Source organism: Doryrhamphus excisus, chromosome 17 (assembly GCF_030265055.1).
Source record: "Doryrhamphus excisus isolate RoL2022-K1 chromosome 17, RoL_Dexc_1.0, whole genome shotgun sequence".
NCBI classification, from domain to species: domain Eukaryota; kingdom Metazoa; phylum Chordata; class Actinopteri; order Syngnathiformes; family Syngnathidae; genus Doryrhamphus; species Doryrhamphus excisus.
In genome coordinates, this window is record NC_080482.1 from 13,249,253 (window position 1) to 13,264,596 (window position 15,344).

At 44.1% G+C, this 15,344-nt stretch overlaps 1 protein-coding gene across 1 annotated transcript in view; it reads left to right on the forward strand.

Moving 5' to 3' along the window:
• Positions 1–3,611: 3,611 nt before the first annotated feature.
• LOC131105167 (ubiquitin-conjugating enzyme E2 E2) overlaps positions 3,612–15,344 on the forward strand; it is a 33,374-nt gene continuing 21,641 nt past the window's right edge. Inside the window, exons 1-3 of the mRNA XM_058053018.1 lie at positions 3,612–3,777; positions 7,825–8,008; positions 10,362–10,412. Of these exons, the coding sequence (XP_057909001.1) occupies positions 7,833–8,008; positions 10,362–10,412 (227 nt within the window). The 5' untranslated portion in view covers positions 3,612–3,777; positions 7,825–7,832. The remainder of the gene's footprint in view (positions 3,778–7,824; positions 8,009–10,361; positions 10,413–15,344) is intronic.

The window sequence follows — 15,344 nt, forward strand, 5'->3', positions numbered from 1 at the left end:
ATCCTCTCACACTGACACATTGGAGGAATGCCAGCCCATAGATGGAGGAAGGTACAGCAAAGAAAACTTGAAGTATATGCCTGCTTGTCAGCGTGTACAGCTCAAATAGAAAATCATGCAAATGCTAAGAAGGTCTTATGCCTGAAGCCAGTGTTCATAAATATTTATTCATATTTACAAAACCGCTTTCTTGTTTATTATGTATGTGTTCCAACTCATACACTAACACATGCAAATTAGGTATTAAGTCATATTTTATCATCTTTAATTCACCTGATATGGGGAACTCTGTGAATAATTTGTACCCCAAATTATTGCAGGACATTACATATGTATGTATCAGTGTAATATACTTTACTCTCATTACTGTGGACTCTCTATGAAGCTGATAGATATAGATTCTAATGTAAAAAAAAAATCTTTTCCAGGGTCTATCAATATATCAAAGAGAGAGCTGCCACAAACAATTATTTTCATAGTTGACTAATCACTGATTATTTTTTTTATTATAAATTTTTTTATAATTTTTTTTCAAACATACAGCTTATCGCACCAGTATGAAACTGCTCATATATACGTATATATGTATATATGTGTGTGTGTGTGCGGCAGTGGTAGATGCCGCACCATTCATTAATTCATTTTCTACCGCTTATCCTCACGAGGGTTGCGGGGGGTGCTGGAGCCTATCCCAGCTGTCTTCGGGCGAGAGGCGGGGTACACCTAGGAGAAAACCCATGCATGCACGGGGAGAACATGCAAACTCCACACAGAGATGGCCGAGGGTGGGATTGAACTCGGGTCTCTCTGCTAACCACTCGACCGCCGTGCAAGTGCCGCACCAGTTTTAAGGAAAAACTATTTTTTTAAAGGAAAATAAACAGGAAAATTGTCCTGTTGAAATTAGTTGTCGCCGATTTTAACAGTCAACATACGTAATTGTGACTAGTCAACTAATCGTGGCAACCCGATTGTCTACCAAGAAATCCGGAAGGAGAATGTCCAGTCATCTGTTTGTAACTCAAGCTGAAACAAACCTTGGTTCTGCAGCAAGACAATGATCCAAAACACACCAGCAAGTCCACCTCTGAATGGCTTTAGAAAAACCAAATGAAGACTTTGGAGTGGCCTGGTCAAAGTCCTGACCTGAATCCTATTGAGATGCTGTGGCATGCTGGAAAACCCTCCAATGTGGCTGGATTACAACAATTCTGCAAAGATAAGTGGGCCAAAACTTACCCATAGCGATCTAAGAGACTCACTGCAATTAGTTTGATGGTCTGAAACATGTCAATGTGACCAACTGTATAGACGTGCATATAAAGTATGTGTGTTTGTGTAATTGTCACTAACAATGTATGAAAGGTGAGGGACCGCCTCCTACCACCCAACATGCCCCATTTCACACAGCCAAGACAGGCCCCCCCATCACCAGCTGGCCCCCCCCAAAGCCACGACCAGAAACAGAGAGCCGGCAGGCCAACCACTCTCCAAGACCAGCGAGAGACCACACCCCATGGGGGCAGATGGGCATCAGGGGCAACACAGCAGTGGGCTCAGAGCGGCCCCCGCCAACAAGAAAGAGGCCCGCCATCCACCACCAAGGAGCAGGGCACAGCCCACCCCAGGAGACCCTACACCCGGCCCCCAACATGGGATCGCCCCGTCCAGGGACAGAGGAGGCATCAGCCTCCACCCCAAGAAGGCCCAGGCAGCAGAAGTGGAACACCCAGCACCCCCCCCTCCCTCATTAAAAAATGCATACATAAGTAAAATACTATAAATAAATAAAAGCACACACACTAACACCATGGTTGCTACCTCGACACCTGGAAGCCGCCTCATAACACCCTGCGCAGGGTGCACAAGGCACAGACAAGTTGGACCCTGGTGTCCTAAACCCACAACCCAGATCCCGAGCCGCAGAGAACACGGACCACTACGGAGCATGAAAACACCTGGCTAGCCCCCTCCCTCCACCACAACAGCAGGATGACCTCCAGCAATGCAGACAAAGGAGGAGGTAAGGAGGGACGCCAGAAAATGGGCAAGCGGGCAGACGAACGGACGAGCAGCAAGGCAATCCACCACACCACTCCGGCCGACACCCACTGGGTAGCAAATGCCCAGAGAGGGAGCACCAAGCTGAGAAGGTGACACCAGCCGCCGGGCCCCACTATCCACCGAATGACCCTCCTACCCCAAAAACTTCTTCTCTGCACGGTTGCACTAAATTTCCCAGTATGTGTTTATGTTTACCACGCTTATCACACCATTAAGAAATGCAGTTGAACAAGTAGCGTCGCTACAATGCACAGTGGTGATGAATAAGTATAAAGAATAATAGCCTCATGGACATTTATAGCGGTTTATGGCAGTTATTTCGCTATTAGCACTTCAATTCATTGGACACTCAGCGCTTCAATATTTCACCCCTCACCAATTATTGTCCCACATTTCAAAAGCTTTTCTTCTTCTCTTTGTTTTGTGAGTATTACAAATACTTATCTAATGGTTAGTTTTTTTTTTATTTTGCCTTTATGAGCCTGCCAAATCTGAAGATTGAAGACATGGCTTGAGGGCCAAAAACTCACACATTCAAGTCCAGCGACATAAGAATAATAAAAAAATCATATGAAGAAATTGTGACACGTCTCGAAAGCAAGACATGGACCCCTCAAACACAACACAAGAGCAAAAATGAAAAATGAATGAAATTCAATAAAAAATTCCACACAAAACTAAAACTACATAGACGGCCACAAGGTACCCTGATGGGCATTATACAATTGTTTGCGATACTGTGTTTGGTTAATTAGGTACAGTGGCCATCAGAGGCCTTCATCATGTCACCTAACCAAGTAAAAACTGCTTACCTGACAAACTAAGTCACAATTAGCAAAAAGCTAGCTCACTCGTTCTACGTAGCATACCTGTATCTTTAGCTAGCGCCATTGGACTTGAAGTTGGATTCTCATTGAATTATTTCTTCTTCACGTATTTCTTTCCAGGTTCTGCTATGCAGGATCATGTGACAATGAACTTTTTGGCTTTGTGGTTTGGAAATTAAACCATTTTTTTCCTAAGAGCCAAGTATGCAGACGGTGTGACGTAACAAGCTTTAGCTCAGCGGTCACTTGAGTCTCGAAAAGTAAGCGGAGGAGGCCTGGAGCACTTAGATGTTTTACAGCGAGACAGGCCTGCAAAACAGCGGCCACGCGAGTCTCGAAAAGTGAGCGGAGGAGGCCTGGGGCGCTTGAATGTTTTACGGCGAGAGACGGGCCTGCTGCATGTTCTGCATGTATTGCATGTGTGAGTGTCACTGTGCATGGATGGAGGAGGGCCACCATGCATTCACGCTGTGTGCACTGCAGCAAAGCAGCAGTACAAAAACAACGGCACACACAATCACATGCTTTGCTCAACGCTAACCTCCATGCATTAACCATTGCATAGCAACAACTCGGTAACTGGCATCAGGATGATGTCTTTTGTCGTCAGTGTTTTAACTGATTCATTAACGCGCGCGCGCCCGTGTGGCCTCCTCGTGCCGGCTGCCCTAGCCACAGGAGCGTGCGCAGACCTGTGTGCACGCGCCCGGGCAGAACGTGATCGGGAGCGCGCGCGGAGGCGGTCCGGGGCTACCTCGCTTCTGTCGGCTGTTTGCTGCCTCCGCGCTTTAAATATCCAGGACGCCGCCGTGTGAGGAGCCTCTTCTCTCGCCTAGCTTGGGATTAACCACGCCGCATCGCAGCATCGACGGCCGAGCGCCAGCAGGTAACATTCGGAGGCGAAAAAGTCAGCAAATGTCCGGTGAAAAGTGGCGTTTTTTTCTCCGTCCGACGCCGAGGAGGAGGCGAGAGGGGGGAGGTGGATGTGTGGGACTTGCCTCCCTTTGTGCCGAGGCAGGGTCACAATGTGGACACTGACTCAGGCGGCGAGGATCGACTCAGCCGGCCCTGCCGATCACCGTCCTCCCATCAGCCGCGCCGTCGGCTCCTTGGAAGAGGGTCCAAACATAAACGCCTTCTTTTGTGCGTCTTTTCGTTAAGTTTCCAACTCAGAGGCCCAATTTCCCCCCTTGTTGCCTTTAAACCCCCCAGCGGCGATGGAACGCACCCTACTTTTAGCGTCCTAACGCTAGCTAGCTCCCCGTGACGTTCATGGACTGCTCGGTTTCCTGTCCCCGGTCGACCCCCATTGTGTGCAGTACCCCCACAATGCAGCGGCTCCGCGCTTATGAGCGGCGTATGGCGACGCGCAGGCACCGTAACAAGCATCGGTGCTTGTTTTTGGGGAGGTGGGAGGTATCATAACCTCGACGTCCACTGATCAGGCTAACATTTATGTTTGAGTGGCGATGTCTCCCAACGCCATGAAACGCCCCCTCCGCTAACCCCGGGAAAGGCGAGCTGTTGTCCACTTTAGATTTATACGTCAGATAGCTTACACGAGTGTAAATATATACGGCAATGTTTTAATATGTATGCCCTCGGATATCCTTGTCATGGCAGACTCGTTTTTAATCGCCTGCCAAAGGGCTCAAATTGAGGTTCATGACGTCTTCACAGTTTGTCTGCTAATGTGTCACGAATGCTTTTTTACATGCTTTTACATTTAAACGAACCTAGCTACTCCCCCAAACACAACATCTCCTGCCAGATGTGACCATTCTTATAAATGGGGGGAAATGTGTACAAGTATGCATGATTATTGAGCACAATTGTATCCCGCTGGGCATCTTTTGGATCTTTACCATACATTCTTATACGCCACTGGATCAAAGCACAATTCAGATGGCTTCCACCCATGAAAATATATACATAAAAAACTGTGACCACCACCTCCATCTCGTCCATGTTTGCTTGTTTTTGTTCAGCTTTTGTTTTAGGAATAAGGAATATGACAACACAATGTTATAAACATCACAATCTCAATTTACACAAACATATGATCTAATTTATAAATATCAACAGTTCATATATTTCTTTACTTAACAAGGTGCATTTTACCCAAGGACACGCTACACTGTTTGCATGACGGCAGACGCTTCCTCCTCACTCTCTGTCCCCCAGCACACCTTGGCGCCCACGACAGCAGAGCCAACTCGCTCTGACCATTGCACAACTTAATTTACTTTTATACTTGATGGATTATTTTGTTTTCCTATTAAAAAAAGTCCCCCATCTACTGTTCTTCTGGAACTTCTTGTCAGACAGACCACTGGAAGTTTCTTAAAGCAGAACAACACAATGAGTACTATAATGATAATGATAATACAAACAAAAAACAGTGTGATTTCTTCCAAACACAAGCACGTGGCCCTGAAGATTAGTTCATGACATCCCAGACACAGCAAACCGTGCCAAATGTAATGAGGTCTTATTACAAGAGCTGCTTTTTGATGGGCAGTGATGACCCACTGGATGTCTTCTGGGTCTTTCCCATAAACACAAATGGATCGAAGCACATTTAGTGTTATTTCCGTAGCTAATGATGATGTTAAAAACAATCTTTCAGCTATAAATTAAGCGAAACTGAAGGACATATCAAGTAGTTATAAACCCACACTGTACTGCACTGCACATTTTGGCTCCATCGGCCACATAAAATAAACAGAATGTTGTAGACAGCTGACAGCTTAAATGATTGCCTCTCTGACGGTGTCAATCAAAACTGAGTTTTCATATTTTTGTAAAGCCAGGATTTTGGACACAGCTCTTGTGTTGGATTATATCTCATGAAGTGTTCGATGCGTTATTCTATTGTCTGTATGTTTTAACAAAGTCATTCGTTTGTTTCCAGCTGCTTCATCCAGCTGCACATCTGTTCAACTAATACGCTCCAATCTGTGGCTTCCCAGCTTTATTATGCTCCCAGATTTACCTGAATTGATCAAAACAGGGTGGATTTGGGCATTTTGTTTACAGGTCAATGGTATTTTGGAGACCAAGAAACGCAAGCATTGAAAAGGCATGTTTTTGAAAAGTAAATTATTGGTGGACCACAGCCCTGCATTGTTCCTACGACGCCACTTATTTCTCCAATTGAATCACAGGATTTAGCGGACTGTTTTCAACTACAGTACAATGTAATATAAATTGTCCATTGTTGTGTAGCTGCAGTGTTTCCCAAACATTTATTTGTGCCGGCCTTAAATATATTTGGGGCAATATGTTCACCCTCACTCATTAACACATTATAATGGGACTCTGGGATTAGTAGGTGGTGGTTTGCATTGTAGTTTAGTAACACCTTACAGGGCTCTACGTTAAAAACCAAAATGACTTGCCCATAGGGAATCCTTAAGGTGAGAACTACTTGCCCGAACTTGCCCCATGTAAAATGAAAAGACTGCCATAATGATATCATATATCAATATATGCTGATAATTCATCAGATAATAGTACTGATGCATTGTATTTGGAGGAATGTCTGAACATTTGTGGAGATGTATGTTAACATGGCAAGCCATGCTACCTTACACATGGTAGTCGTAGTAAGCAGTGATATTTATAAGTTGTGCACCACAATGAAACATTTGACACATTTGTGTACTAGTAAAGTGTTTTTAATCCAGAAAAAAATGCTCAATGGTCAAACAATAATTTGTGAAGCAAAGGTGAGAAAAATACACAGAGAAATTGAACCGCTAGATTTTGTAGCTTGTGCAAAATCAGCACTTGGTATTGGATCTAATGGGTGGTGTTTCATTGTGACCACTTCAAATTGTCACAGCAACGTGATTCACTCACCTTTGCCATCATTTGATTTGCTGCCGCTAATAAAATACTTGTTTAGGAGGCACTGGTTCATCACTTTTTGCTGTTTTCCTTCACAAGTTGTTGAAGAATTAGACGATGTTGGCAGGGACGCCATGATAGATGTTTTCCTAGTAAAACGATCGCTGATTGGTTGATCGCGAACAAGAACGGGTGTGGGTAAAACGCGGATGTGGATTACGGACCGCGGTCTAAATAAACGATTCTGATTGGTCCATTTCAAGATTTGCAAGGATTGGTTTGCAAATTACCACCGGAATTACGCAGTCCGTGTTTTACCAACACCCAACAAGAACCGCTTTAGAAAAAACTCTTGGCAGTACGGCATGCTAAAGTGCACTTGCCCGACGGGAATATTAATGATTGGATTTACTTGCCCGAATTTTGTTTTAACTTGCCCCGGGCCATCGGTACATCGTTATTGTCGAGCCCTGCCTTATATACACTTGGCTTGCCTGAGTATAAGAAGACATAGCACAAGGGATTCGTTTTGCCTATTTAGCGACTTTGGTGCTACATCTAGCGAGTAATGGACTCTTCTAGATACTCTTTTTCCAAACAAGGGGACTCGCGACAAATCTAGTGTAAGAGACTTTGGGAGACACTGACACAAAAGCAAGTTTCCCGCTTCTCCTAACCAACGTTTTAATAGTTCCCGTATTTTATTTTTCTTGAAAAACCAAAAGTTCAACTGGATAATATCTCGTACTTTCAAATGCAGATGTTGACTCTTGACATGAAAGCATGAGTTGCTCTCTCAGCAAGGAGCGAGTGGTGCTGTGGGCCTCTCCCCCCCCGAAAGCACCCAGGGGCGGCTCCGTCTTGTTTGACAATAAAACAAAAAGAAGCAACTGAAGAAAGATAATTTGTATTTCTAAACATATTTGTTTTGCTTATTATGCTTTTGAATCACTTGTTGTCATTACAATTACATGCAAATGCATGATGGCCAATTTGACAATGACATCATTATGCACTAATAGATCACAATGTTTTTGTGTTGGCTGTGATGGTGTGACATTTGTGACTTTGTTTTTTCCAGGGCCCACGATGTCCAGTGAAGTGCAGAGACCGGACGACAGCCCCAGCACCAGCGGGGGAAGCTCTGACATTGAACAAAGGGAGTCCGTCCCGCCGGAACAGGAGCGCGAGCAAGCACAGCCCAAAAAGAAGGAGACCAAGATTTCGAGTAAAACCGCTGCTAAACTTTCAACTAGTGCCAAGAGGTAAGATGGCCTCCCCCCCCGTAGTGTGTCGGGTACACAGGGTTGTTTGTTAAAATAAAAGGCCTCTCCCCCCCTCGGTGCCCTGAGGGTGTGGGGCTATATAAAAAGCACTGTAGTCCCAAAGGCATTGTCGTCTCAAACATGCCTGCTATTTAGTGGAACTGTAAAGCCGTTGGAAAGGAGGCAACAGTTTCATTGCCCTCATTGGAAAGATATTTCCAATCCAGGCTAATTGATAGAATGGGTGCGCTTCCTCCATGTCTTGCTGCGCCTCACTTTAAAGACAGACATGGCTTTTCATTCACAAGTTCTCCTTTTTGTGTGTATGTCTGCTGAGCTGAGTTTAGAGTGGCCTTCAGCCTTCAACAACATGGAGCTGTAATTCTTTTTATGTTTTTAATTCAACTCCGAGCAGTTGGCTTTCCTTTTCATGAATGATATCTTGATCAGTCGCAGAAAATGTCTGGATGCCATCCTTGGCATCTAGTGAAAATAAACCTCTGTTAAGATCACGCTGCAAGGACCAGGCAATGAGTTGAAACATTCCACGCAGTCATTGATGACTTTTGATATCTGTCTGTAAACCACATGAGAGTGGATGGACAGGTTTAATCGTGCAAATTGTCATTTGATGATGCCAAGAAGCGATAATGATCTGATTGATTTGCTCTCTTCAACAAAATCACCTAGCTATTTTGCACTGCATTAGGTACACCTGCACAACCCAGTGAGAACCACATGTGATACTTTTCTGTCCTATGTATATGTTTCAAATGCTGTACTCTTGTTTTACATGATGTAGAACTGCTCAGTACCATTGTTCGCTCTTTCTTGAATGTGAGAATTGAGTGTCTAAACCAGAATGAGGCAACAATGGGGAGATGTTCCATTACAGATTAACCAATATTCATCCAATTATACCCAATATCCAACTGTTCTTTATGGCTTGCATGTACCTGTTTGAGAGGGGCATGTCTATGCTGCTCTGAGTGTTGAGGGTTTGGTGCCGACCCTGGAACCTTGAGTAGGCGTGGTCAGGGGAGGAGGCTGCCGAATTGTGAGGGTTTTGACAAAGAGGAGCAGCAGCCAGCTTTACCCTTTAGGCAACCTTGAGGTTTTAAGCCATATTATGAAATACACTTGTCTCAAATTTATTACCAATACATTTATTTATTGGTAAGAAACTTGTAAACTTTTCTAATGGGATGTCTGTTTGGGACCCTGCACACATTGCTACAAAATCTTCAAGAAACGGTAATGCCCGTGCTTATCATTAAGGAAGATGTAGTCACCCATGCAATTCCAGCTGCATTATGGAAGATCTTTTTATGACAGTGAGCTTATTTTGAAGGACTGTCACGGAAGTGTGTTCCGTGTGTGTGGACAATGTGTATTTACGGTTAAGACAAGCTGCGTTCAAAAATAAACGTGCTTCTCATATTTTTTTCATTCAGAATCTGCGCGTCTTCATTGGACATTGTAAGACGTTCCCTACATTATAGCCTTAAAACACAACATGGTGAAAATATACTTGTTGAGCACACAACCACTTAGCTTGCTAAATTAAGCTAACCCCTGCTAGCTTCCATTCACGCTCTGTAAGAGGACATTCAGCGAACTTTCGCTGGCATTAATCGCCATTTCAAACTATTAAAGTCGGGGAGGTCCGCCGAGTAAATACTTTCCCACACAAACATTCCTTGGCCTCACGATGACAGCATTTCATTCATCTTATGTCTTCGACGTGGCACGCAGTCATAAACTCCAAATGTTTATCATTTATTCTGGTATTCTTATCTATTGGAAGAATCTATTCCGGTATGTAAAAAACGTATTACTCACTGAACTGAAGAGAGAGAGAGCGAGTCCGTCATGCCTCAGCAGGTAGTGTTGTCTGGACGTCAGTTGTTCCGTGTGTATTCCGCCATGACCGTTAAAAGGTTCCACTTGGGAACAGCCGGTGTTTGCCGTCCTGCTTTTAAAGCGTGCAGAGAGAGGTTTTTTGCCATGTTCAACACATCTGTGAAATAGTCTGTTTAAGGTTTTGACTGGCAGATAAACAAGCACAGATTACTGGTGGACACGACGTGGTGTAGCGGAGGTTTCAAAATAAAGACTCTTATGTTTCTGTGTGAACAAAGGGAGTAGCATCACATAACTCCAGCTACAAGTGTTTTTGAATGTGTACAGCAGAAAAATCAAATAACATGGTAACCCAATGCCGTCTACACAGTCTGTAAAACAGCATATTTATTGTGCCAGCCGTGTTTTTAAAGATGGTATTCACCGTGTTCATTCAGACCTTGACAGAGACCATTAAATACGTCTAAACGCTGATAATGTCTCTTTTCAGGATTCAGAAGGAGCTTGCTGAAATTACATTAGACCCCCCTCCAAACTGCAGGTAAGAAGCTCTTATCTGCTCCCTAATGTGTGTGTTGATGCGCTGGCCTGCACAATGCTGCTGTTTGTGTGTGATGATCTCAGCTGATTTAGACACACACACACGCAGCCTCTTTCGATTACAGTGTTATGGTTGCAGTGAGAGAGTAGTAAATGAGCTGCGGTGTCACTTTAAAGCCGGTTTCGATTCATGTAGCGTTCACCCCAACCCCCCTCTCCTTCCTTGCGCTAGCGGGGGATTTAGCACAGACAATGGTTATTGTGTGATGTCGCACCGCCTCTCGGGCCTTTTGAGGAAGAGAGATGTTGCTGGTGAGCGAGCGGCGGCGGCCACATGTGCATCCGTCTTCCCCTTGACGTGACAGCGGGAGCGGGCCTTGGGGAGGCTGTGGAGGAAGACGCTTTTTATCAGCTTCGATAACACAAAGTGACGCCGCCTTTTGTCGCTGGTACTCGAGATGAGAAACTCGTCTGCTTGGTGCAAGATTGTCTGAGACGATGATGTTAATGTTTTCCGACCGTCTTCGGCTTTGTTCTCGGGGCACCTGCTTCAAATGATTAAGACAAACAGTTTGTATGAGTCATCAGGCCATTTGGAATGGCTGCGCCCTCGACGGCCTTGTTTATTGCATGAATTAATCACCTCCGCCGGGTCTCGTCAGTCGGCCGCCATCATTAGTGGTAAACAGTGAGCTAACCTTTTCACTGCAGCCCAGTTTGTTATGGTACTCGAGGCAAAAGGCATGTTGTTTTCCTCGACGACTCTATTTCAGACCCCCAAATCCAAATGCACCCCTTTGAAAATAAAACTAGGTAGGCTCACATGAAGGATTTGGCTGGAGGACACAAGTAAGTAATTTGAAAGTAAAATAATCGCCAGAGGAGATTTCACAGTCATCACAGTCTTAGTGGAGGACGAGTTGCCTGGGAAACAATTAAGCTTTCTCAAGATAATCCCTTACAGCGTGTGTGTTCCCACACACTCCAAATTATACCTTCATATAATAATTGCTTTGCAGAGATATATACAAATAGATTACACCTTAACAACCATGTCGGGAAAGGCGCTATATTTATCGGGCAAATGGTGCTGGCACGCGGGAGACAGCCTCTCTTGTTTGTATGCCGTGCACCTCCCGCTCCCGGCCAGGCTCCCCTGAAAGGTTATTCATTTCAGCGGCTGCGACAAATGGAGTCACAGGCTGTTGGCCTTCTTCAGCAGGCAGGAGGAGAGTCGCGCTAAAGAGATCCACTTGGGAGCGTTACACAAACGCAGCACCAGGCGGGGGGCAGTTGATTTATGTCATTTCGTCTCGACAACCTCTCCACTTTGTCCTGGCTGCCTCAGCACAATGTCCTCATCATGCAGTTGAAATCTCTGGTCTGCTTTATCGTCTTATCAACATCTGTGATGTGGTGGAAAGTGGTGTTTTCCTCTGCACAATGGGGAGCTTCGGATTGTGCCGATGTGTCATCACTGAACAACTGCTGCCTACAGTTACCGAGCCACGCTTTTTCACTTCCGAATTTGGATATCTACCAATTGATACCAGAGCTCTGTTTGCTAATATGCAACCACGCCACAAGAATATCAGCCAGCGTGGCGGTCTCCACACACATGCAAGTGCTCTGTCTGATGCATTCAAGCCTGAACCGTTAACACAGAACTCTTATCATCGGACATAACTTCCTTGTTGCTACGTTATCACTAACTCCGGCAAGCGCGGTGCAAGTGTTTGTTTATGTTCAAAATAAGTTGAAAAGTTCTGGATTGGGATTACATTTTCAGGAATCAGTCCCCAGAAAATAGGGACTGATACAATTTTGAGGGTGATCCGAATCACCGTCTGGATCCACAAATTTTTAAAAAGTATTCTTTAACATTGTGAAATAGGGCCATTTTCAGGATTTTTGCATATAACTCTTGTGCATATAACAGCAGAAGTTTCCAACAGGTCCTAAAAAATATCAAATACTGATCCAAAAATCTGTAGGATTGTTATTTTTGGTGTGAATCTCAGGCTTATTGATTCAATATGGGGCTGTAATAAACTCCTCTTTTCAGGTAGACGTGATATTGATGACCCGGAGGTTTTCTGTCGTGTTAGATTCTGATGTCCTATTTGGTGTTTGCTGATGCTCTTTTGGTTGTCTTTGCTGATGTTCTTCTAGCTATGGTTGCCGATAACACAATAACACAGGCTTGACCCATTGATCAGAAATCTCTGCAGGGTTATTTCCGTTATGTGATTTACACAGGTATGGGCCCCATCGATACCTGCAGTATCTAATTCAATGTAACATCTGCACATTATGAGCATGTGAAGGAGACATTGGGTACCCCACCTGTCAGGGCTCGACAATAACGATGTACCGATGGCCCGGGGCAAGTTAAAACAAAATTCGGGCAAGTAAATCCAATCAGTGATATTCCCGTCGGGCAAGTGTACTTTGGAATGCCATACTGCCAAGAGTTTTTTTTAAAGCGGTTCTTGTTGGGTGTTGGTAAAACACGGACTGAGTAATTCCGGTGGTAATTTGCAAAGCAATCCTTGCAAATCTTGAAATGGACCAATCAGAATCGTTTATTTAGACCGCGGTCCGTAATCCACAGTCCGCGTTTTACCCACACCCGTTGTTCGCGATCAACCAATCAGCGATCGTTTGACTACGAAAACATCCGTCATGGCGGCGCTGCCAACATCATCTAATTCTGAAGGAAACAGCAAAAAGTGATGAACCAGTGCCTCCTAAACAAGTATTTTATTAGCGGCAGCAAATCAAATGATGGCACAGGTGAGTGAATCACATTGCTGTGACAATTTGAAGTGGTCACAATGAAACACCACCCATTAGATCCAATACCAAGTGCTGATTTTGCACAAGCTACAAATTCTAGAGCTTCCATTTCTCTGTGGATTTTTCTCACCTTTGCTTCACAAATTATTGTTTGACCATTGAGCTTTTTTTCTGGATTAAAAACACTTTACTAGTACACAAATGTGTCTATTCAATAATGTTTCATTGTGGTGCACAACTTATAAATATCACTGCTTACTACGACTACCATGTGTAAAGTATTATTTATTTCATTATTTTATTTATTTGAGATTCTCATGTGATGCCACAAAAAATTACATGATATCATTATGGCAGTCTTTTCATTTTACATGGGGCAAGTTCGGGCAAGTAGTTCTCACCTTAAGGATTCCCTATGGGCAAGTCATTTTGGTTTTTAATGTAGAGCCCTGCCTGTATTAAAATATAATGTAAGCCTGCGGGATAGATTAGGTCATTTTGTTTGGACTATCTTCACATTCCGTGTACGTCTTCAGTGTACAGTTCTTGAGAACTTCACATCTCCTTCCTCCATTTTGACACATTTATGGTATTTTTATGTTAATGACATTGTAATTAAACAACTCCCCTACAAAGTAGAGCAACAAGACCAATCGTCGCCCACTGAGCGTATGTGGCTGAACTGCTAACAGAAGTGGGAGAATAGTCATTTATGGTTTGTTGAATTAGTTTGTTAGTTAACAGTGTCCTTCCTTCTTCAGAGGTCTCCTTCTTCATAGTCACCACGCACAGCCATAAAATTGTACGTCCGGTTATGACCGAAGCTTTAGTTTGTCTCCCGGTTGGTGGAAACATTGCCCCCCTTCCTCTGGCCCTTGCCTCTTCTTCTCTTGTTAAATGAGTGCTGCAATGACAAAAAGCTTGTACTTGAAGATGGCTTGATCATAAGTACCGGTAAATCATGTGACAGAGATTGTTTTGAGTGTAGCAGATCAACAAATTACATCCTTAGAACATGACAACAGAGCAACGAGCGCACAGTTTCCACTGGGCGACCCACTCACCCGTTTTTTACTAAATACATGACAAATTCAGGAAGATGTCCCAGTGGGATACATTGTGGACATCTGCATTCATGCTTGTTGATTGAATCTCATTAGGAAATGTACCAAAGTGGATTCTATAACATGCCCATTGTTAATGTTTTGTATTCCAGTCGACATGTATTCTCACATCATGCACCTCCGTTTATGCCCCACACCCCATGCATACACACACACACACGCATCCCAGTAAACGCTGCTCTTTATTTTTGTGGTTGTCTATAGATGCGTGTATCAGGACGCGCTGCGGCTTTAGGTCGTTAGTCTTTCCGGTTTGTTAAGTCTATCCACTCGTGCAAAGGCTTTAAGCTTCCGCAAAGTAAGACAGACGCATTCGGAGCTCTGCACTGCTTCCATCCAAACAGACAGTCGTGTCGTGTTCCAGAAGCAAAGTGGGTTTTCAGAGAAAGGCCTTTAAAAATCTAGGCAGCAGATGAATCCACACAAGACAAGGTGGATCAGTGTATTTTTACTCTCATCCACCTGTTTCTATGTACTTTTTCAATTGGCACCTGAAACACCTTCAGTGGGAAATTGAGGACAAACCTTGAAACGTTCCTAAAAGGGGGAAGTGTAAAATCTGGCAGCTCAGTAAAAAGTAAATGTGACTGTATGAAGCGGGGAAACAGATCAGCTTTTGGTGATGTGGACTTTACCATCACTTCATTTACATTTGGGTTAAGGTCAATATTCCGGCTTCTGGAACATTTGGAATAACCTGTTTAAATGTGTGATGTGACAAAAAAAAAAAGCACCGACAACGTCATTTCCGCAATGTGCGTCATTTCCGCTTCTTCTTCCTGTATCCAAAAACAACAAAACGATCACAGCAGCTCATAAACGTCTTTGGGGCTGGTACTGACCCACCATCAATGCTTGACACTATTCTGTCTGACTTTTTTCATTGCAAGTCGAGCCAGAGCTGTGCCATTTAGTATATCCATGCAACACCCACCAGAGCCCCCCGGACACTTTGGGTGAAAGTGTGTGTGTGTGTATACAAACCTTGCTTTGCGTAATTTCTCACTCAC